Below are 24,304 nucleotides of genomic sequence, written 5' to 3'. Positions count from 1 at the left end.
AACTTTTCTGTGTGGTCACAGTCAATATAAGTCCCTGTCCCGCTGAACCCACCCCCACATCTCTCATACTCCTCTCACATTCCCCGCTGCAGTATAGATTCCACACGGACAGCTGGCACTGAAAAAAGATGACTGCATTTGTAGAGGGCTCAATTTTGTATCATGGTTTTGTGTCATTTTTTTTAATGTAAAAAGTCAAATTTCAACAGCCATTGGTTACCATTTATAGGATAGTATATAATATAGAAGCTTTCCCTGCTTTTTTAAAGCATGAGATTTATCTCTTGCAACCTGTAATGTTAGATTAAATGATGCTTTCGGCTATATGAAAATCTTATAAATGTATACATATTAATCTAAAACATAGTTTTGCCTTTTCGAAGGGTAGCATACTTAAACTGGCACGAATAGGAGCTCAGCAGAGAAGCCTAATGTGACATAGCTTGAAGCTACAAAAACAGCTTTTTCCTAAAGCAGTCTGCCTTAACATCCTGCCCCTGATCAGCCTCCACTTCCTGGAGTCAAAGGTCATCTGTATGTTTGACAAACAATTAACTGTCCTTAACATGTCAATCACTTTTGACATTAAGGTTTTAATGGTTATGTTTTTCTTTGGGTAACTGTTAAGTTCCTGCTGTTCTGTCTGTCATAGTTAACGCATTTATAGACACACAGACCCAAGCACACAACGATCCTAAGAGCTGTATCTCCACCTAATCAACCTGATCTGACAAACTGCAGCCAAAAGACAACAAGTGTGTGTTGTCTCCTATTCTAGCGATCACTTTTCAATGTCTCGTCAGGAATAACAGCTGGAGACTATGCGTGTGTGTGGTAGGTGGGGGTTAAAAGGGGGATGAAAAGGTCTGGCTGAAGGGTAGACAAGGGAGAAAGAAACCAGCAGAGACAAAGAAAGTGGCAGAGGATTTAAAATGTCATGGAAAGATAGAAAAAGTGAGAAAGAAAACAGATGGATCACAGAAACACTTAGATGACGTGAACGACGCTCAAAATCCTCATTGACAGTTTTAATCTTGTTTCAGCTTTGATAGAAAACAGTCCCTGATGAAAAACGTGCAAAGTCTATTGTTACCTCAAAGTAACAGGTTATGTTGCTTCATTAGAAATATGTTTACTGTTTTTCATGATTATATTCTAACACTTGGAAAGGCGAAACAATGCATCTTTATGGCTATAAACAGTATAATACACAGTACTCTGTCTGATAATGTCTTTTTGTAACTCTGCGGATGGACACTACATACAGTAACTATAGTTTACATTGACAACATAACCGATATCTACAAATCCACCGTGTCAATTGGTTGGTGCTGCCCACATGGACTGCAAGAGAGGTGTGTAAACAGAAGTGGAAGTTAAATTAAATTGGTGGAAGCTGAAACTATCCAAATTACGCAGAACCAAAGAACAATTCTAAGTATGTTGTGGAAGAGAGGGCCAGTAGAGACGGTAGAGATAGGAAACTGGATGAAGACTGGCCTTCTGCACTTCCTGCAAGTATGTGGAGTTTTGGAAAAAGTTGAAGTTATTGACATAGCTCAGCTGTACTCGTTCTAAGAGCACGCACGTACTGAATTGATTCCCTCTTCAGGCATGTATTCCAGCACAAACTGTGAGTGGATGTGACCAGAAATGAGGGAAGTGACCTGATCAGACACCTTTTCAATTACAAACAGTGAGTGGGCGTGACCTAAAATGGCGCTGTGAGTGACAGGCTGACTGACACTGTAGCATGTGGCATGTCATCACATGACCAGCTTACAAGCTATACTATTACTTGTCATGCAAAAGTCAAGTGCCTGGATATGTTCTGTTGTTTGAACAACTTGTATTTTGCTGGGCATTTTTTTCTCCACCTCCTTCTCAGTTACAAACCATACAAACAACCACTCTACTGGTGAATGAATGGAGTAGGAAGGCCAGAAGTCGTAGTTTCACCACTAAATCAACAAAACGTTGTGCTTAATGACTCTTTATAATAAAAATGTATCTGTGTAACTTCTCTTTATTTATTTCTCTATATATTCTTTTATTTGTTTGTAATATTCAAATCATCAATTTGACTAAAAGTATACATTTTTCCCTTTGTGGAATAATAAAGTATTATTCTATTGTATTAAAGTTGAAATATTTGTCTAAAAGTCTTTAGATTTATTGCGAGGGACATGTTGAAACCATAGGAGCTTAAAAAATTGGCTATCAAAAGTGAGGAACAACAAAGCATGACTTTTACTACCCATAGTGAGCAGTCTTTCCACATGTTGAACAAAAAATAAAACAATGGCATCCATATCTGAATATTACTACTCCAGGAACATACTTGAGAGAAATTAACACAACATTTTATTAGAAACACAATGAGGCAGAGAAAATGTATATATCAACAATCCCATCTATATAATAACTTGCATCAGTTTAATCAAAGGCATTTATTTAAGTGTACCAAGACTGGTGGTAAAAAGAGGTGAAAAATGAGTGAAAGCCGAGCGTTTTGTCCTGTGGGGTTCCTGGTGTGTTATTACAGTCTCCTCTGGTGCCGGCATGTGCTTTCTCTGACCCTACTTTACATACACAACGCTAACACACACACACACACACTAACACTCAGTGTGTGTGCATAAACTGATGCACACACTCTCCCTGACCCCTCCCTGATGTAGTGGCTGCCCTTTGACCCGCTGTGCTGTAGCTCTGACCAAACATACCCCAACCCCACTGAGACCACAATACAGCACTGTGGCGCCACGACCCACACAATGCTGCAGCATGTCGGAGAAAGACAGAGGAACACCAACGCAAAGGGCAGGGAGAAAGAGGAAAATGCTAAAATACTCAAGATCATGCTCAAAAGATTTTGTTTAAGACAACTAGAATTTTTTTGTTTGTTTAAATAATTGTATCTTTGTTTCTCACTTCTTTTCACAATACTTTTTCTCTTACAATCTTATCTTCTCCAGTTGTGTTTCTCTCTGCTGCACCCCCTCCACAAACATCACATCTTAACATCCCTGTGACATGCCGTCAACCCTTGCAGAGAACGTCCAGACAGCTCCATTTATACCCCACCATTAGCAAAGTCAAAGCAAACATTGACTTTATCTAAATGGTGGCTAATAGTCTTTAACATTAACAGGCCCTGTAAAACTCTGAGCTGCAGGACAGTGGCTGCAAAAAAGGGGGGGGGGGGGGGGGGTGCAGGAGGAGACGCTGCTCCTTAAGTTCCCTGCAGTCTGTTTCCTGCAAATGGTTTCACATCAGGGCCAGATCATTTGTAATGCTGAATAGTACATTGTCTTTTTTCTGACTGGTTGAAGATCATAGAAAACAGGACAACGTTGGACATCTCACTCAAAACCGAGTGCCATCATGTCTGAAATTGCATTACTTGGCATCTGGAATTCTTTGGCTGCTGCAGTTTTACTTGTCCAAACATTAGGATTAACAAGAAGAATTTAAAGAGTCAACTTGATCTTTCTGATGCTTCTCTTTGTCTATTATTCACAACATAATCAACACAGACACACTTGATGTTTCTTTCCTTTTTCAATTCGAGGACAAAAGCATGTCAAATTTGGAAAACTGAGCTCAGAGGAAACCACTTTAAAAAAAAAAAAATTTCACAAAAAACAAATTTGTCTTGAGTTTCCTACCATAATAATCTGAAATGTGACAGAGAGTAATTATTCCAAAAGTAAGAGACATAAAAATGCTTTAAACTGGCGGAAAAATATCAAGTGAAAAACACAAAGACTGGCAGGTAATTGCCACCACCAGGCCACTTAATGGTTAACAGCATGTCAAATGGTATTTACGACAGTTAGGTGTGACTTAGAACACGCTGCATTCTCAAGTTAGAAGAGATTTACTGATGTGTGTCTATTAGTGTGTTTGTTTACAATGAAGTTAAGTTGCCTGTTTAAAGCATCTGTCTGCAGTGTGCAGTAGTTTCAGAAGAAATAAGCTGCTCTCGTCCTCCTTCATCTATTACCACTAATATTCACAGAGGCAGATTCATAACATTACTAAAACATTATTTCTTACAAGAAAGCACGTGAATTAGTTATCTTTCATCTGCCACCATCAGGCAAATAAAAGACAAGGTTTAAACTGGCAATATTCATAATTGATCATGGTAATTCATGAAACGGGCACAAAATGAGTATCTTTGTCATCTGTGCAGACAGTTTCTTAACACAAACATTGTAGATTTAGTGCCTGAATAGTTTTAAAAGAATGGGTAGGACAGGAAACGAACGGTGGTCTGCTGGTTAACTGACGCATGTGCAATTTCAATGGCATAGCCTCCAGCCTGCAAACTGATATTTTCATAAAATGCTGTGAGACTCTAATTGTCATCATTTTCATGTTCCTGCACAAAGAAAACAAATACAAAGGTGATCAAGAAGAAAAACGATTTTGTTTTGTTTCGAGACAGCTTTGCAAACTGCCTATTGTGCCTATTTTTGCACAGCCAGATGGTGTTGGGTCAATGTTTTGTTTACAAATGATCACAAATACCATAATTTTGTCCTTATTTACACTATTTACTAACTCAACTTTCACTGATGATGGCTTTTATCTTTACTTGAATTAACATCCAAAGCCCGACATTTTTTAATCTGTAAAGACGAGAAAGGAAGCGTGATATCACCAAATTAACCATCATTGAGCAGAGTTGAGTTGGGTTACAGTTACAGCTCAACTTAGCTTTTTAACTACACCATTCATGTAACAGTATAAATGCATGGGAGCAGAATCAAGTTACTGACTGAAGAATGTCCGACACAGCGCCGCTGTGGCCCATTACTGGATCGTCATAGATGTTTTCTTTATGTTACATGAAAGGTTACTTTGCCAGTTGTTGTTGTTATAAAATCTGGATTTTAACGAAGCAGACTGTCTGGATACGCTCGTTGACAGTTAGTTAGTTGACAGATAGTCTTAATGCACAGCTTTTCTATCACAATTTCTAGGGCTTTGTGCGACTTGACTAAAGAAACAGAAAACTATGTGAAAGAGAGTAGCTTTATCGAGAATTCAGGAACATCTATATACACTCAGGCTTTAGGGTTTTTACAGAAAGATGCAAAGGGATATCATTTTGGAACATGTGTAGAGCGCAAACTAAATCTGTCCTGATTTGGTTGTGGCTGGTCTAATGATTACATACATTTTAAAAGTCTGCTTTTGGTCAGATAAACACTTCTTTTTCTAGTGTCATGTAAACATGCTCAGTTTTGAAAATCTCACCTTGGACAAGAATTTTTCAGTTTGGTGTTATTTTCTTTGCCAGTTTAGCGTCACATTTATAGGCAGATGAGTAAAACGCAACTGTTAGCGGCAGCCGCGCATTTTTGTGTCCGTTCCTTCTGCTGTCTAGCTGTCCTTTACTTTCTTTGGCCTGTGATTGTTTCTTGCACTGTTTGTACCTCTCCTGACTATGTACCCTCTTCTCCAGTCCTCTTACCAAGCCCCAATTCTCTCCAGTGTATCATTGTTAGTGTTAGTGTGCTAATTACATTCCTCAGTGAGGAGTGTGTGGAACAGAAGGTTGGTGATTGCGGGACGCGTGTGTGTGCCTCTGTGTACGTGCGTACATGCGTTGAGTCATATTCATGGGTAGTGTCTTCTATTTGTATACGTTTCCAGCATCTGCGTATGTGATTGTTTACACTCGGCACTTTCTGTCTGTCATTGTCTGCTGTGATGATGAGACACTTTCTTTCTTTGTTTCCCCATGAGTGTTTGCAATGTTGCTTTTTCTGGCAGCTTTTGTGGAATGAAGATGCATTTTTAATGTGTTTAATATGTTTGAGGCTATTTACACTTAGCCTAACAACAGATGAACCCTCTCATCCCTGTGTCTGTTTTTCCTCCTCTGGCCAGATAATGGGTGGTCTATATGGCACAACCACCTGGAAAACATGACACTGTTTAGAAGGAACAGTAAACCATACAAAGAAACCCAGTCCCCTTATGTAATTTCTGGGTATACTTTTTCTTTTCTGAATCATATTCCTAGTGTATAGAAGAGGACGATTAGGAAGGATGATAATGTAATGTCATCATAACAGAAAGTGGGTATAATTGATAAAATCAAGAAAATCTTAGCTGGATTATTCAATAATCACATTTTCTGCTGTGATCCAGTTATCTGATCATGAAGCGTTTAACAGCTGGCTTATACAATCTGACACAATCTTAGCACTTCATAGCACAGCATTAATGCATCCACACATGTGTTTGTGTGTCTATGCAGGCACACGCAACCAATAAACAAGAATGGGATCTGTTCTGTGCCTAATATTGTGTCAAACATTTCTGGGATACCACTCCCGATGTGTGTTGTGATAAATTTGACCCCCGAGTAAGCAGTTGAGCGAACGTTTTTTTCTATTCAAGAGACAGTCGAACCCTTTAGCAAACTGTAAAATCTGTTTATTTTGTGTTATTTTTTATATTGAGGGATCACTAGACTAAAATGTGCTTGTAGCTACTACAAAATATATCAATGTGATGCCTCATCTGCATTTAGCCATGAGGATAAATGTACTATCAAAGAAACCCAAAGGAATGTATGGCAGCTGTAGCTCTTGAGGTATGGTAGTCGTCCTTCAGTCGGGAGGTTTCATTATCAATCCCCAACTTTCCCAGTTCACATGTCAAAGTGTCCTTGTCATGATACTTGTCATCAGGCCAAATTAAGCTCATGTGGTAGCATGACATTTTGCAAACATTGCTGTCAACATTCTTATTAGTGATAAGAAAGCAAATAAGCATGTCCCCTGAAATACCAAGTTTTAGCTTTAGCATTATAAAAGTTATTTTAAGATTAAATACATGTTTCACTTTCTGTCTGAGCTGCAGGTAACTGTGAATGATTGTCTTTTTTAACCCTGCACTCAAGCTCAGTGCTGTTCATCTAACACGGAGGAGATGCTAATCTTCTCATCTAAATCTCTGGAGTGCAGCTTATGTGACCCTATATCTGGTGAAATGATGGTATAATGTTGTATCTTTATCGCCTATGGCTTATCTGTTTGTCTCTGTATCTCTCATTCACTCTTTCTGTCTTGTTGCCGTCTCATTATTTTTCTCTTTCTTTCATCCTCGAGCAAAGCCCCCTCATCTTTATCAGAGTTCCTACTTTTATTTGTCAATTGACAGTCAGTGGAAAGAGCCTCTAATGCTATCTGAGCTCAGCTCCCATCAACTCACAAACATTTACATCATTCTTCTCTTTTGTCATGTGGTAATTTCAGCGGATATGAAGGTACTATTCAAAATAACTTCCTGGATTTATAAAATAGCTTACATTTACTGTAACCATATCCTTCCAGCAGGAAACTACCCAGACAAATCAGTATAAATGTTTCAGTTTTTAAATGGATTGTTGTGTTCGGTGACAATTATAACTGCTCATTGTTCATACTGTTTGCCCAAAGATCGGTATGCATATAATCTTTAATATCTCTGTCGTCACAAATGTATCTCTTTATCATTTCTTGGAGTTCAGTGGAAAATGCATCAAGTCAACCAGTGAAGAAGTTCCTTGAAAATCATTGTTAATACTGAAATTAGAAACAATGTAATCATTTGCTTAATCGTGCATACTTTCCCATTGTACTTCAAAGCCAGGTGTTAATGGGTTTTTTTCCCATTGCAGAAAAAGAAAAGACTAAAAGAAAAACTAAAAGAAAAGAAAAAAAAAGTTTATCCGTCAACAACTGGTCATCAGGTGCCTTTGAATCTCTCAACCCCGGAGCTGCTTAGTGGTAAAAAGTAGATCACAGTAGAAGCCACTCTGCAACTTCCACTACAGCTAAAGGTCATATTGTTCCAACATGGCTCTTGCTCTGCTGCTATAAAAATTAAATCAACACACATTTCAAAAACACTGCAGTACATTTACTTGCATGCTATTTTCAAGAAAAACTCTAATCTTTTATGGAGTCCAACACCTTTGTTTGGTTTGGATGGTCCTGGTCATTCTACTGCCTGCAGATTAGCAGTCCATGAGAAGGCAATGTCAGGAGAAATCCAGTCAACTATTAATGACACATCTGCACGAACGTTGGCCTGTTCAAATTGTGAGCAGGTTTTGCTTGACCCTGCCTGCAAACAGAAAAATCTGACCTTTTCAGTATTTCGAATTAAGGAGGCACACATTGCAGTGATTTGTTGAAAATCACAAGAATGTCCAATGCAGGAAGAAAAGATTGTTTACTTTTTTTTAATGCACTTTCTTGCATCCAAATCTTTATATATTTTTATATTATTCAATTGCTGCTTTAGTCCATAGCAAGCAATGTTAACAGAAAATCCAATAGAGAAAATGCAGACAGATCAGATAACAAGCTGCTCATGTTTGAAACCACAAAGTCACCATTACAGAACTTTGCACTTCCACCCACCAGGTGACCAAAACCCAGGATCCCCCTATTGTACAGATACCTTTCAGCTGTGTCAAGGTCTGCACTTCAGTGTTATGAATGCATCAACAACATAAACCATGTGAAATAACATATAAATACTTCTTTAAAACCAGCGGACACAAATTGTTTTCTAAAAATCACTTCACAGTTTCAGTCACAACAGTCTGGTAACCCAAGTTTATGCAATCAGAAAAAAATCTTGAGTGTTACTTTCTATGGGCTACCTAAAAGAAATTTGTTTCTTCTGTCCTCTTTATGCTTTTTTCTAAAACTCCTTTCGGCAATATACTTCCTTCCTTCCTTCATTTTTTTTTCTTTCCCACTTACTCTTGCTCCTCAGTTTTTTTTAGTCTCCTTTCCCCAATTCCCTTCTGTCATTTTATAGTCCATTCTTCATTTCAACAACCAGTCTCCCCGTGTGCTTCTGTTTTTTTCTCACCCTCTCTCTTTCCCTTCTTTCTTTCTACCTTTCCTCCCTCACTCTTGCCTTCTGTCCCCGCTGCCTGCCCTGGATTCGTTGACACACTGCAGACTTTGAGGGGGAGGAAATGCTGTGGCATTGTACAGCAAACATCACTAATAGGCTAATCTAATCTCATCTCTTTGCGGTCTATGGCCCCGTGTTTACTTTCTGCCCCGTGTCTGCACGCTGGCTCGGCCTCGCCTCACTGAATGAAGCTTTGTTCCCACTGAAAACTCATCATCGGTGTGATCTCGGGAATGGGCGCCAACTCTATAACTGTCTGCTCATAAAGCCTGCAGGCAGGGGATTGCTCTCATCTATATATCACTTGTGCAGCTGTAGTTATTTGTCTTTATCAAACTATCATTAGTTTCATGAAAAAAATAATAAATACACAGTGGCAGGCAAAGTAGTGAGGGTGCTCCTCTGCAACTGACCCTGGTGGCTGACCTCCCAGCAGGGATGTACAATTTACTGTTTGGAGTTGAAATTTTACTCTGCTGCATAGAGTATAGAGTCTGAATGTCCCAATTGTGTGTGGGAATACCTGCCTGGAACTAAATAAGCAGTTAAAGATTCACAGACTATCCCCAGATCATTCCTGAAGTGATGTTCACCCAAGGACAAGAGCAAGAAAACATAAGAAAACTTAAGATGAAGCGCTACTGGACTGTGACCTCAGTTGCAGTGATTTATCCTGCTGCTGACATCTTTAACCCTGTGTCTGCTGTGATCAGTGCATCGGTTACTCACCCCTGGCAGCTATGGACATCAAGATCATCTCCAGCAACATACAGATCCAGAGAAGCTCCATTTTCTTTTAAAATGAGAGAAATGCTTGGCTGATCTGACCTGAGAGAAAATCAGACGGGGGGGATTTCGTAAGCTGTTATTTCACACAGTTTCACACATTTCACACAGTTAAGGTGCTTTTGTTTTTACATCTGATTGGCCTGCCCCTTTATATGTCAATCGTCACCCTATTAAAATTGTTCTATCGTCCCGTCTCCAAGCCACATTCACTGTTGATTAGTTTCAGCCAAAACAACAGAATTAACACTGCTGAAAACACTGCTTTGAATTTCTGAACAGAAAAAAGGATGAACTATTTGACAACACCAATATAAGTTAACTTAAGTGTTAATTGTTTTAGTAACTTTCTATTTCTTAGATCATAGCAGAGCCAATGTGTAGGATGGTTTTATAAAAACATCAAGTTTCAAAAGGTAGAAGACAAGTGGTGAAAGGATGCGAGCACTCACTTCCAAAAGTTTGACTGAAATTGCTTCTTTTTGCGGTGTTGCATTCTGAACAGTTTCTAAATGTGGTCCATGGCAGTCAGAACAAAGTGAGGTGTTTATCACTGACCAGACATGACTGTAAATCTGTCTTAAGAGTTTTTGGAAGTCAAACTACTTTCCCCTGTAGATTTATTTTGTCCACCTGTCCACATGTCTCTTCTTACAGTGGGTTTTAATCTTTCTGCCAAATAAATTCTTTCCCAAACCTTATGAGATCTTATTTCAATACCTCACATGCTGTATCTTTGATCAGTCTTTGCCAACCTCAGTGTCTCAGTATACTTTAAAGTGCAGGAAAACTAATTTGGCAGCAAGTGATTATCGAACTAAGTCAGCGGTAGTCCATTTTATGTACATGAAATAGTTAATTACATCTTCTTAATTTAAATATATTAGTATAACTATTGGCCCCTTCAAGAAAGAGTGAAAAGTATCTGCAAAGCAAAGCATTACTGTTTACTCCAGACTGGAGGTTTAATGTGCATATCACTTCTTCTTTAAAAAATTAAATCAACACACTTTGAGGATGACATGGATATGCTGATTATGAAGTCTGTACTGTGTGTATGTGCTAATAGAAGTTGTTATCAATTAACTTTTTAGACGTTGCAGCCTGTTGTAACTTGGTCATTCACAACAGAAATTATTTACAGTAAAACAACGTCAGCACCTTGAATATTATAGATAAATGCAACTCAATCAAATTGTCAAACTTGGTATCACTCGAAGATTTAAATTAAATGAAAATGAAATACAGAGATAGACAGAAGTTTACAATGAAGTCATTGTAAAGCACAACAAACATTAATACTGTCAGAATACTCCATTAAAGTCGGACTTACTGTATGTCCCAGGAATAGTGAAATATCCTCAGTTTGTTACCCGCTGGTTATCAGCACGCATATGTCATGTCGTTATTGCTAAATAGAAGAGTTCTTCACCTTTCCAGTGCCTTTAGGATTTCTACACACTTAATACGAATGCAAGCCGAATAATTTACAATGTACAGACACGAGTCCGTTACCACAACGCCAACTTGAAGCAACTTAACTGGCCAAACAACTCACGACGGCTATAACTATGACAAAAATATGACAAAGAAAGCTTAGAAAGTTTCAAATAAGCAAGCTCGGTCAAACACGTGAGAGCTCAAAGTGTATCTGCTGTATTTCTGAATGACAGTCCGCATTTAAGCCGCTCGAATGAGACCAGCAACAAGACCTGGTACAGAAAGCAGCATGGAGCAGTAAAAAATTTTTTTTATCTTATCTACATCCTCGCAACTTTACCTTACTATGCGGGCACGTATTTATGGAAATAATGAACCCGAATACTACATCCAAATTGCCTCCAGCAGCGGGTCACCGTCTAAATTTCTGCCGCAGGCGAGAAAGCAAAACTGAGTCGACTGACTATCTCAGCCCGTAACTTTCAGCCTATCAAGGGGCAGGCCAATCAGGGCTCGGACCAATCACAGAGAAGAATGTGCAGGACAAATTTGGAGCGGTTTAGGACGATGAAAGGGAGGAACATCAAGTTAGGGTATTATTATTATTCATAATTTGCTACTATCTGCAATTGTCCAAAATTGAATGAGCACTTTACCCCATAAAAGTTGAAGACAAAAGGAGTCTTTAGAGAAGCTTCTGTTACTTAAAATCGATAACGGTCATCGTCACCATTGTAATAGACTATAACAGTAGACGTAGTAATAGGGCTGTTTTGTATTTTGACTGTTTTCTTCTATTCTATTCTATTCGTAATTTCATAAATAAAAGTATGAAAGCCCTACACTACCACCTCGTGGCGCTTAGGGGTCATTACAGCCCTATAAAATGATCTCAGACCGCTGTTTTCACAAACGTGATGGTCTTTGATGTCCTACTGGACTGATAAGAAAGTAAGTAAATATGTTTACAGATATTACGATCTTTTTAGAAATGTTTCCATTACGTAGTGGTTGTCAATGATCATCAGGGCAGTAAATCGGCTCTGCAGACTTTTCATCTGCCTCCTGTGACTGGAGCTTCTGAGAGTTGAGACTGTCCCACTTCATAGTTGAAAAGTATTTTGTGATGTCAGCTCTTGTTGATACCAGGGAGGGAGGACAAAAAAACTGAAATAGAATAATTATCACCTGGGTATAACTAAACAATAGCTAAACTATTAACCAAAAACTCTTACTTCCTGCTGTGCCTTATGTAAAACTCCAACAAATGTTGGCAAAACTTAATCCAGTCGTGGTTTTCTAGTTCATAACCCCTTGTCTTTGTCTCTCCATGAGGGGACGCTCCACCTCGACAACCCTCCAAAGTGGGAGTGTTTTTCTTTTTTTGATCAAGACACTGACAACGGGCAGGATTCAAACCAATTGGATGTGACACTCGGATGTGCTATCCTAGATCTTTTCTCTCTGTAGAGTGGGATTTGACCTATAAAATTAACTCCCTTACTGTAACAATTTTTGACGAATTCATGTGTTTGAGATAGCCTGGGAATTGAACCCAGAAGCATTGCAACTTCAAGCAGTTTACCAACCTCCTGAGTTTTCTTGCCACGCTTTTTCCTTGCTTTCTGATTGCATCTGATCCTTCCAATTGGTGTTATGCAATTATATTATAGAATATATATTCAGTCATCAGTTCAAATCCCCAGTCTTCCAATGTCAACCATGCCCTTATGCTATATCTGGAAGAGTTCTAATCCTTTTGAGTGGATTTCTTTCCCAACGGTGTGCTATTGAGCTTTAATATTCATGTAGATGTTGAAAATGACAGCCTAAAGATTAACTTTAATTCTATATTAGATTCAATTGGATTTTCTCAAAGTGTACACAGACCTCATCACTCTCAGGTGACCCTGAAACATCCCATAGTTATGTTGCTATCGGCCTAGATTGCCTCCCATGATACATCTTTCCTCACTCTGTTCTCTATTTTCTCTTCGTACATTTACTATTGAAATTTTAGTATTTATGTGATATAAGGTATAAGTCAGAAGTATGAGTTTGATGGATGTATGGACCTGCCTTCCATCTAAACACAGAGGGAACAATATTTGATGGTTGATTTCCCTGCCATCAGGGTATTTCCCCCATGCTATAATGGACAAATCAAGACATAGCTAGATGGATATTTCAGGATTAATAACTGGAGAGGTAGGAAGTCATTAGTATGAATTAGATAGATAAGTGAACCTCGTGTCCATCTGAACACAGGGGGAATGGAATCTGATTTTCCGGGCATCCGGATGTGTTCCTCCTTCTATAATGGACAAATTAGGACATAGTAGGATGTACATTTCAGGATTGATAACTGGTGAGGTATCAAGTCAGCTGTATGAATTTTATAAATGTGTGAATATGGTGTCCAACTAAACACAAGGGGAACTCTATCCTGTAGTGCATTTCGTAGCCACCGGGAGGAGGTGTCCTGCTTTAATGGACAAAAAGGATTAGAATTTCTGCGCTTATTTATTGTGAGGGAGGAGGTGATGTTTTAGGACAAAAATTAAGTTAATTGTGCTTTACTGTAGTGGTTAAACATTGAAGATATTCTTATGGGAACTGATTTTAAGAAAATGTTGAACACAATAAACATGGTTTAACACTGTTTACCATGCTTTATTTACCCAAATCAAGTTGTGGTACTTTGTAAGGTTATTTCATGCATGCTAACTGATTCTACTTGTTTGAGCTTAAATGATGGCTGTGTAGCTGCAATGATTTTAGGCTACAACAAATATTTCTCCATCATATACTGATCCATAAAGTTAAACTGTTATTGATGACTTGTTAGGTTTTTCTTTTCACTATCAATCTGACCAATCTATTCAGTCTGGCAGTTGTTTCTTACATAATTCAGAAGGTGAGATGATGTAAAAAAAGATGATGTAAATTACAACTAATCAACATGACACAGTTCGATGCCATGACCACCGTTTTATTGACATTTTTGCTGAGAAATCATTTGCGGTCTGGGTCTGCATGTGTTTGAATTTAACCTCGTACATGATTTAATATTCGCTGTGCGTCACTCGGTGTCGGACAAAAATATTCTAGAAGTGACACTGTATCTTTGCTGGCATGTATGTATCCAAAGTAAATACATATTCAATGCAGCAGGATCTGACAGAACAAAACCAATCTTACCCAGTCAGTCCTGTTTATCCTCTCTAGAAGGAAAGAGTATTGGTCGACTGATTGCCAAATTGTTAAATGCGTTTTCTGTATGATGTTCACAACTTTGTTAAAGCATCTCTGAGCATGCTTTTGGATAAAGCTCATGGTTTAAACATGATGGAAAAAATAGTTTCTGCGGTGGTAAATAAACGTAATGCTGCTAGAACAAAACTCTACACGATTTTAAGCAGAAAACAAACAACAATCATGTTTGCTATGAGGTTGAGTTTAGTTCTAGGACATCAAGTTCTTTATATCAGTTAAAAAGGGATTTTATCTTGGCATCAACAATGATTTGATTTAGCTGTGAAACCCAGCATTGTCTATGACTTTGTTCCAGTTCTTGTTACTTTGAAAACTTTGTTTTACTTCAGCATCAGAAGTTGTTTAAACTCACCACTATCTTTATATTTCTTAGGTGCAAACTTTAAACTCTTGAAGTCCATCCATTTTCTGTACCCGCTTAATCCATCGGTCAGGTCGCGGGGGAGCTGGAGCTCGGGCGAAAGGCGGGAAACACCCTGGACGGTCGCCAGTCCATCACAGGGCCACACAGAGACAAAAGAGACAAACAACCACACTCCCTCTTGTACTCACTCCGAAGGAAAAATTTTTAGAGACACCAATTAAACTAATATGCATGTTTTTGGACAGTGGGAGGAAGCCGGAGTACCCGGAGAGAACCCCCACATACACGGGGAGAACATGCAAACTCTACACAGAAAGGCCCCAGCTGTGGGTTGAACCTGAACGGTGCTAACCACCACACCACCGTGCAGCCTGACCTTTAAATCTTGTATAGAAAAACCTCAAAAGTGAGACTGATTCAAAACCCCCAGAATTGACAGAAAGTAGGCCAGTCTGTCTGTTTCAGAGTAGTTCTACAGTAACTGCTTATAAAAGTTTATGAATATAACATTATATTGTAACTAAATCTTGATTAAAGATGAAAAAAGAATAACTGACTTTATGAAGAGCAGGTGTAATTTATAAAGGTAAAGAATCTGCTTCAAAGGCTATTTGAGTGAAATGCATCAGCTTCTCAGTGGGCAACGCAAGAGAGTTAGGCTCTATAAACCTTTTTTAATAAAGTATCTTATCTGTAATCTTGTGTCATGTTTTTTCTGCATCCACAGTCTTGCAATTCATTATTGTTTTTAAGTCAGAAGGAACTATTTGGGACCAAATGAACATAATAAACAAGTGATTTCTTCAGCATATCAGTTATTTCTTTGATAAATAACTAAACCAGGTCAGAATTTTCTAATCAGATTGGCAAGTTTTCCATGTGCAAGTTAATAAGATTCTTAAAGAAGAACAAATAAACTCTAAAACCAGTTCATGAGACACAGATTGATGAGACCTTTATTAAAGCTTCTGTTGAAGAATATTTGATTACTTTCCAAAATGTTTGTATTTTTAAATCCGGACGAAGACTTTACTTAAAACAAATTGTAGCATCTCTGAATTAAAGTTGAGCGAAAAGCCCTCCCATCATGCACAGTTGTGGATAAAATGGATTAAAAAATGCCAACAACTTAATCTACATGACATCCCTGAAAATTAAATGCCTCAAATCCTGCTGTCTTCACAATGCACATACATGCATTATCATCGAAGGGCTTCAGTGAAGTTTTGCTCAGCTTTCACCACTGGATGGCGGCAGATGATTATACTGAGGGGACAATGGTATCCAAATATCTCACTGTTTTAATATTTATTTTTGTGGGGGCCTGGAAAAGGGAAAAGGGAAACAAAATGCATATTATGCATTTTGATTCCCCTTTCCATCAAAACAGAAAGCTTGCCCCTAACCTAAATCCTACCTTTAACTCTAGAACCAAGTTTTGTGCTTCAAACAAACTTGTGGTCTCCAGCATTTTGGTCCCTACAGGTATAGAGGGCTTCAAGGTTAGTTCTTTACCTTTGTAGACATTGTAGAAAAATGATTACAGTTCTTTCTCTCTATTTCAAACAAAGCTTTTATTGCATTTCTTCTTAAATCCTTGTTGCGAGTGAAGGGGTCCTGAATGAATTTGGTTCACTGAAATCTATCGGATGTAACAGGCACTAAGCTGTGACTACTTTGGGTATGACAACTGGGTGTGTGTGTGTATCTAGCCACCAATCTATGTATGTATTGTGTGTGAACACTTCTGTGTATCTCTAAATCTGAGACCCAAATGTGAAATGCATGGTGCTGAATGTTTAGTTCGCAGAAAACTGCATGTCAACACACAGATATGCTGAGTTAAATCACTTTCATTCCATGCAACTGTCAATGAGCAGGGTTTTGTGTATATCATTTACCTCAACTATATGTCCTGTGCCTCCCTGCTTCATACAAACTCCCCAAAAGCCACAAGTCCTTTTGTTTTCATTAAGCAGTGACCGAGAGAAGTGGTCTGCCAGCAATTATGGTAGTTGCCAGTTTGCTTGAGAGAAGAATCATGTGCAGAACTTCAGCTGTTAGCAGTAGATTATGTACTAACATTCCTCCCTGCACCATCTATCACTGAAACACCTCTCAGAGAGCTGCTGGGACTCGGTCACTTTGAATTATGGTATGTTTTGTTGGATGTTGTTTTCATATAAAATGGAGATGGCTTACTGGAAAAGGGCTCTTTTTTTTTCTCATTTCCTCACTCTTTAGATTATTTACCGAAATGCAGATTTTGCTGCAGTCTTTGTAATACGTGCACTCTGATATTTTGTAGGAACAGGTATAGGGATGATTAGGACTTACAGAATGAAAAGATTACAGATGGAGCTCAGTTGCTTTGTGCCGCAGAGCTGGATGGTAAGATGGAATTTATAGAATCGTGTACATGAAAGACTCCCAAAATTTGACAAAAACGGTGGGTTAGTGTCTTGTGGAATATTGTAGAATTCTGTAAATGAATAGATTTCATTTGATGCCAAATCTTCCTCTGCTGACTGAAAGCATCTTTTTTTAGGTTGGGGTCAACTATCCTTTAAATGTGTTTGTTTGGCAGCATGTTGTAGAAATGACTCCCTACAACGTAGTGACGCGACACAAATCATCAAAAATTCAACGACAGCAAATAATCCAAATGTGACCGTTTACCAAACTGCAAGTAGTATTCTATTCTGTTGGTCAGCAAGAAGAAACCAGCAAATGCAGGCTTCCAATTGAGTTAGAGTAGTAGTTAGGACATGGTTGTTTTCATTATTAGGTTTTACTGGGCTTCAGCCAGTGCAAGAGGGCGTTTATATTCTGCAGGCACAGCAAAATGTCACCTTCAATCTGTACACTTTGTTTTCAAAAGGTCATAATTAGCTAGCAGTTTTGAAACAATTATGGGCAAAGTGCACCAATTTCCATCTAAAGCAAAACACAGAATTATTCATGGTGAGCAAAACTGAGCTGTGTGTATGTGTGAACCGCTTGTGGTTTGGTGTCAGTCCACTTGCTGCTTTGGTCCAGTATCAGATGCTTTGTCTCTGTATCAAACTCTAAATGTAGCATAGAGAGAGTGGCATGAACTATTTTTCATTTAAGCAATTCAAACCTTCTACATGTAGGAGCAGCTGAGAGTGATTACAAATTACTTGCCAGGTTGGCAAGGGATTGGCGATAGAAAGGCATACAAGCGCTTACTTGTGGGAAATTAAACGGCAGCTGCAGAGAATGAGGAAAGTGTAATTGAGTCATTGTCACAATTTCTGCACAGTCAAAGATTTGGAGGAGCAGTTCAAGGAGGCAAGGTGTGCCACAGGTAAAGTTGCCTTTTAGAGCTGATAAAAATGTTTTTAGTTTACAGAAAATTTTAATGTCGCTTACAAGCATGACAGGTGACTTTGTCAAAGTAAAAAAGTTTTAGGGTTTAAGTTGAAAACACTCCAAACAAACACAAAATGTAAACGATAAAACCAGTTTGATTTCAATTTCACTGTCTTAAAGAGGAGAATTGAGTGATAATGTTGTTGCTAGGGCAGCCAGACCAGTTGCTATGCAGCAGTGTCAGCTGTCAAAGGAAATGGCTCTGGTTGAAAATTGAAAGAAGGGAAGGAAGAAGAGGGATGTAGCCACAAGGCTTTCAGTGTATCATTTGCCTGAGACACGATTTTTCTTAAGCTAAGTGTGTGCATGTGCTGAAGCTTGTATCGGTTTTTATGTTTATTATTTACAACATTGTACATATTTTGAGTGTATCTACAGTACGTCTGGTTGTTTATACTCCATGCGTGCGGGTGTGCATGCACGCATGTGTGTTTCACCTCAAGCCTGAACTCAATGTAGCGGCTGGGAGGGCTGGGCATTCATGAAGGAATTCTGTAATTTTCAAAACTGTGGGTTAAGTTTCACTCTTTTTAACAAGCTGGTTTGGGCGCTGATAATGGAAAACGGCTGCAGCGGGAGAGAGGGGGAGAGATTGAGCAGGAGAGAGACAGAGTTTGGGTTCACTTCCCATTTAGAAAGAAATGAAGCGAAGGCACTAGTCGATACCTTCATTTGAACGTTTTTACCAATGCAGTTGTGATAGAAGAAACATGGAACTCAGAATGGTTTAAGGATACAAGTATTCACTGCAGATCAAATCTCATGGAGCTACTCTAACCCTGGTTTGTTCCTGCCAAAGCAGCTAAGAGAACATAGCTGACTAAAACACTGCTGTTAACAGTGCTGTTAAAGCACTCCATTATCTTGAAGAGTGAAATTATTTTAGATTATAGCTTTTAATTTAATTATGCAAAAAATAATACACACTATGTAAAAGCACCACAATTTTTGTATTGAATGTTGATTGAAAACCTGGTTCTATTTCATCCTTACTGACCGCCAGAGGCGGTGCTTTCAAGCACTGGATGATACATCTTGCGCATGCGCAGGTCGAGTGTTTATACCAACAACGTCACTCGTGACCCCCTGCTGACCCCGGAGAGTCTATATACTTCCGGCAATATCAGCAGGTCAGTCCTTTTTCATCTTCTCGCTGCGCAAGGTAAGTTACTGCGTCTGCAAATGAGACGAATTCTAAAACCAATTTTTACTTCATCGTTCGCTGCTGGTGGTCTCGCGACGTCCCGTCGAGGCTGCGAGCTGCTCGCCCTTCAGAGACCGCAACGAACTGCCGAGAGGTATGTAACCTTTTTTATTTCCTCGGCTGATGAAGTTTACTCCCAGCTGTTACAAGCGCTGGTCTAGGTAGCGTGCTCGCTCCTTCTCCCGGTGCTGTGCGCTGCACGTGAGTAACAGTCTGTTTATAGTTGCATTGTCGGTGAAGGCTACATTGCTAGCCCTCTCCCGGCATCTGTAACCTGCCTATGTTAAGCGGCCAACTCGGTTGTGCCGGTTCTTTGATTTTGTTGCTGCTATTGTTCTGCCCCTCTCCTGGTGTAAGGCGGCGTTTGCGCCCCCCGCTCGCAGCACAGGTGGCCTATAGTGGTTGTCGGTGAAGGCTCCGTCTGCGGCTTCCCCTCCCAGCATCCATCTATAGCTAAAACAGAACTTGCACTAGCCCCTCTCCTGGTGAATGGCGGCGTTTGCGCCCCCCGCTCCCAGCACAGGTGGCCTATAGTGGTTGTCAGTGAAGGCACCGTGTGCGGCTCCCACTCCCGGCATCCGACTATAGACAGTGAATGAATACAGCAATAGCCCCTCTCCTGGTGTAAGGCGGCGTGTGCGCCCCCCGCTCCCAGCACAGGTGGCCTATAGTGGTTGTCAGTGAAGGCACCGTTTACGGTTCCCTCTCCCAGCATTCATCTGTTAGTAAGGATTTTCTTTTGTACGAAAAATCTATAAGTAAAGACTTTTCTTTTGAAAAAAAAAAAAACCTTCATTTGCCCCTCTCCAAGGGGCCTATAGTTGTTTGTTGGCGAAGGCACCGTTTTCGGCTCCCTCTCCCAGCATTCATCTATAACTAAGAAGAAGACATATATGAATAAGAATTCATAAATACGTACTATCGTCAAATACACTGTGTGTGTGTGTATATATATATATATATATATATATATATATATATATATATATATATAGAGCTAGAGGTGGTCCCGACATCACAACCACTCCTGCTCGGCCTGTATGGCTCCTCTACAGCTTGAGGATGGCCATGATCTGTGTCCTTCGTGCCTCGGCCTCGGACATCTGAGGCAGGGTCTCTCAGACGAGTCCTGCATGAATTGTGGCATTTTGCCTCATGCTGTCAGGGCTGCAAGGCTGGCCGAGGTAGAGCGCCTGTTGGGCCCTCCCTTGTCTCCTCAGTTGACCCCTGACCAGCGGCTGGCCCCGTCTCGGTCTAGCCGACCACGGCGTCGGCCTGCTGAGACTGCAGGCCCCACCTCCGGGAAGAGGGCCAAGGGGTCCGGGCTTGCTTCTAGAGTGGATCAGCTGACAGCGGAGCTTGACAGAATGAAGTCCCTCCTCCTGGCTCTCCAGCCTGGGGCTGGAGCAACCCAGCCAGGTGCCCTTGTTCCTCCAGCGGCCTCCTTCGGGCCGGAGTAGGATGCGTTTTCCATAGCAGCTTCGGCTACTATGTTTCAGGACTGCGCTTCGGACGTGCTCCTGGGAGACGAAGCCTCCCGTCCTTCTGCAGCGGGCTCCCTTTCTTCAGCCCGTGGCCCTGCGGGTGGTAGTGAGGACGGCTCTGTGGGAGCCGCCATCCGTACGGCTCTAGCCAGGCTACAGCTGGACGTGCCGCAGGCTCAGCCAGCTTCGGCCAGTGCCTTTTTCAGGCGCTCCTCAACCCCCGCTGAACTAACTGTACCTCCATCGGAAGAGTATCTGAGGGAATTACAGAAGTTCTGGAGGGACCCTAGGGCCCCTGGCCGTCCGACAGCTGATGCTCGGACCCTGGCAGCCATGCAGGACGCCTCCAAGTTCGGCCTGGACCGCATGCCAGCGGTTGAGCCCACTATAGCCGCCCTGATCGTCTCACCCAATGAGGCTCTGAGACAGGAGGCGAGGTGTCCTCGCCCCCAGTGCCGGGTTACGGATGAATTGCTGTTGAAGGCCTATGAGGCGGCAGCACGTATGGCTCGCATGGGTAATTCCATGTCCCACCTGCTGCTCGCCCTGTCGTCATCCCTGCAGGAGACTGAGCTGGACACTTCTGTCCACGGTATTACTGACGCCTCTCTACAGGCATTTGCACTGATGTCCAGGGAGTTGGGACGAGTAATGGCTACTCTCGTACAGGCTCGCCGCCAGGTTTGGTTGGCGCAGTCCCCTCTCTCGGAGGCCTGCAGGAGAACCCTCCGCAGTGTTCCGGTGGAACCGGGGGAGCTGTTTGGTTCCGCGGCTCTGGAAGCCCTCGAGCGCACGGTCCAAGCTGGGAAGACCCGACAGCAGCTGTCTGAGCTTCACAGAAGCGCGCCGCCGCCTGGCAACCCTAGGGGTCGTCCGGCTGCCCCGCAGCGCGGCACCCACTCATGGGCCAGGGGCCTCCTTCAGCCCCAGTACTCACGCCCACAGCCTGCTCAGCGGCAGGCGCAGCCCTTTCGGGCACCTGAGCGACTGCCCCCTGGGCGACCTCAGGTCTCATGTACCGACCGTCGTGCCCCTGGAGCCTCTAGAGGTCGGGGGGCCCGACGCTGAGGCCACGGGGCCGACCGTCGGCATTTTTTCCCAGCAGCAGCTCAGCTACTGGGCTGCTTCCACCAGGGACCCGTGGGTTCTTTCCACCTTGACCCACGGGTATGAACTTCAGTTCCGACGTCGGCCCCCGATCCATGGCCGAGTCAGGATGACTGTCATCCGCGACCCGGCGAAAGCCCGAGTCCTCGCCAAGGGGCTGTACGTCCTCCTGGGCAAGGGTGCCATCGAACCGGTAGACCCCCAGGTGCACCCCGGGGGGTTCTACTCGACTTACTTTCTGGTAGCAAAGAAAGATGGCGGATTCCGACCTATCCTTGAGGTTCCATATGTTGACCACTGCAGAGGTTCTGCGTCTCCAGAGGGGAGTGGTTTACCTCCATAGACCTGGAGGATGCCTACTTTCACGTGCCTGTGGCGCCACACCATCGGCAGTTTCTGCGATTCGCCTTTCAGGGGCGTCATTTCCAGTTCAGGGTGCTCCCGTTTGGTCTCTCCCTCTCCCCACGGGTGTTCACCAGGTGTGTGACGGCAGCCCTCTCGCGCCTACAGTCGCGGGGCATGAAGATCTTGCCGTATCTGGACGACTGGCTTGTCTGTGCGCCGTCCCAGTCTCAGGCGGCCCTCGACACGACGTGTCTTCTTTCCCATGTGGCCCGTTTGGGCCTCAGGGTGAATTTTACAAAGAGTGGCCTTGTCCCATCACAGAGCACAGTTTTTTCTTGGGGTGACCATCGATGCGGTCACCATGATGGCCTGCCCGTCGCCGCGGCGGGTGGACGACATCCTCCGCCACCTCCTCCCGTTTCGGGAAGGCAGGCGGTTCCACTACGTGGAGTTCCTACGCGTCCTGCGGAAACTGACAGCTGCGGCTGCTGTGGTTCCCTTAGGATTGCTGTCGCTGCGTCCCCTCCAGAGGTGGTTGCACAGCTTTCACCTGGACGCCAAGAGGCACAGGAGGCTCGCGGTGTCCCACCGTTGCCTTCTTACCCTGGCCCCGTGGAAGAAGCGCTCGTTTCTCCTCCAGGGCATGCCCATGGGCTCCATTGCATCCCGTCGCGAGGCAGTCACGACGGACGCCTCCCTCTCGGGGTGGGGCGCCGTGTGGCAGAACCGGACAGCTCAGGGGCTGTGGCCGGCGCGGGACCGCTCACAGCACATCAACGCACTAGAGCTGCGGGCTGTACACAGAGCGTTGCAGGCTTTCCTCCCTTTCTTGAGGGGCCGACATGTACTAGTGCGGTCGGACAATGTTTCAGCCGTCTCCCACATAAACCACCAAGGTGGCACCAGGTCTGCACTGCTACTGCAGGCATCCCGGGACCTCCTGCTGTGGGCAGCACCACGCTTAGCCAGCCTAAGGGCAATGTATTTGCCCGGGGAACGCAACCAGAAGGCGGACTTGCTCTCCCGTGGCAAGCCTCCGCCGGGGGAGTGGCAGCTCCATCTGGAGGTGGTGCTCAATATCTGGGCCACCTTCGGCAGAGCAAACGTGGACCTCTTTGCCTCAGAAGAGTCGACCCATTGCCCCCTCTGGTTCTCCCTGACAGAGGAGAACAGTCCCCTGGGACAGGATGCTCTGGCCCACGACTGGCCAGAGGTTCTCCTCTATGCTTTCCCGCCGATCCCTCTGATAGTCCCTACGCTACAGAGGGTCCTCCAGCAAGGCCACAGGCTGCTGTTGGTAGCCCCCTTTTGGCCAGGGAGGACGTGGTTTCCACTGCTGCACAGGCTCTGCAGCGGTTCCCCGTGGCGCCTCCCCGACAGGAGGGATCTCCTGTCTCAGTGGCAGGGTCGGATCTGGCATCCCGACCCGTCCCGCCTGCAGCTGTGGGTCTGGCCACTGCAGGGCCCGACCCGATGCTGACTGAGTGCTCTGGCGAGGTCTGCCATACCATCCTAAACGCAAGGGGCGCCTTCTACCCGGGCGCTTTATGAACAGAGGTGGCGGCTGTTCACTACATGGTGCTTGGACAGGGGTGAGGACCCTGTGCACTGTCCTGTCCCTAGGATTCTGGAGTTCCTCCAGTCACTCCTGGATGACGGCCGGTACCCCGCTACCCTGAGGGTGTATGTGGCGGCCATTTCCTCTCGGCATGCTCGAGTGGATAACGGCACGGTGGGAAGCCACAGGTTGGTGTCCCTTTTCCTGAAAGGTGCGCGGCGGCTGCGCCCCCCACGAGTGCGGCGCACCCCGCCATGGGATCTGCACCTGGTGCTCGGCGCCCTGTGCGCGCCTCCCTTTGAACCCCTTGCTCAGGCAGGGCTGAGGTGGGTCTCCGCTAAGTTCGCCTTTCTACTCGCCATCGCGTCAGCGAAGCGCGTCGGGGAGCTGCATGCTCTGTC

At 43.0% G+C, this 24,304-nt stretch overlaps 1 protein-coding gene across 1 annotated transcript in view; it reads right to left on the bottom strand.

Moving 5' to 3' along the window:
* fgfrl1a (fibroblast growth factor receptor like 1a) overlaps positions 1-11,597 on the bottom strand; it is a 75,475-nt gene extending 63,878 nt beyond the window's left edge. The window contains exons 1-2 of the mRNA XM_075481824.1: positions 11,063-11,597; positions 9,673-9,771 (exon numbers count right to left, since the gene is read on the bottom strand). Coding sequence (XP_075337939.1) covers positions 9,673-9,733 — 61 coding nt within the window. The 5' untranslated portion in view covers positions 9,734-9,771; positions 11,063-11,597. The remainder of the gene's footprint in view (positions 1-9,672; positions 9,772-11,062) is intronic.
* Between the last annotated feature and the right edge of the window lie 12,707 nt (positions 11,598-24,304).

The sequence above is a fragment of the Odontesthes bonariensis genome, chromosome 13 (assembly GCF_027942865.1).
Source record: "Odontesthes bonariensis isolate fOdoBon6 chromosome 13, fOdoBon6.hap1, whole genome shotgun sequence".
Lineage (NCBI taxonomy): Eukaryota > Metazoa > Chordata > Actinopteri > Atheriniformes > Atherinopsidae > Odontesthes > Odontesthes bonariensis.
This window is presented reverse-complemented; position numbering and strand designations above follow the sequence as displayed.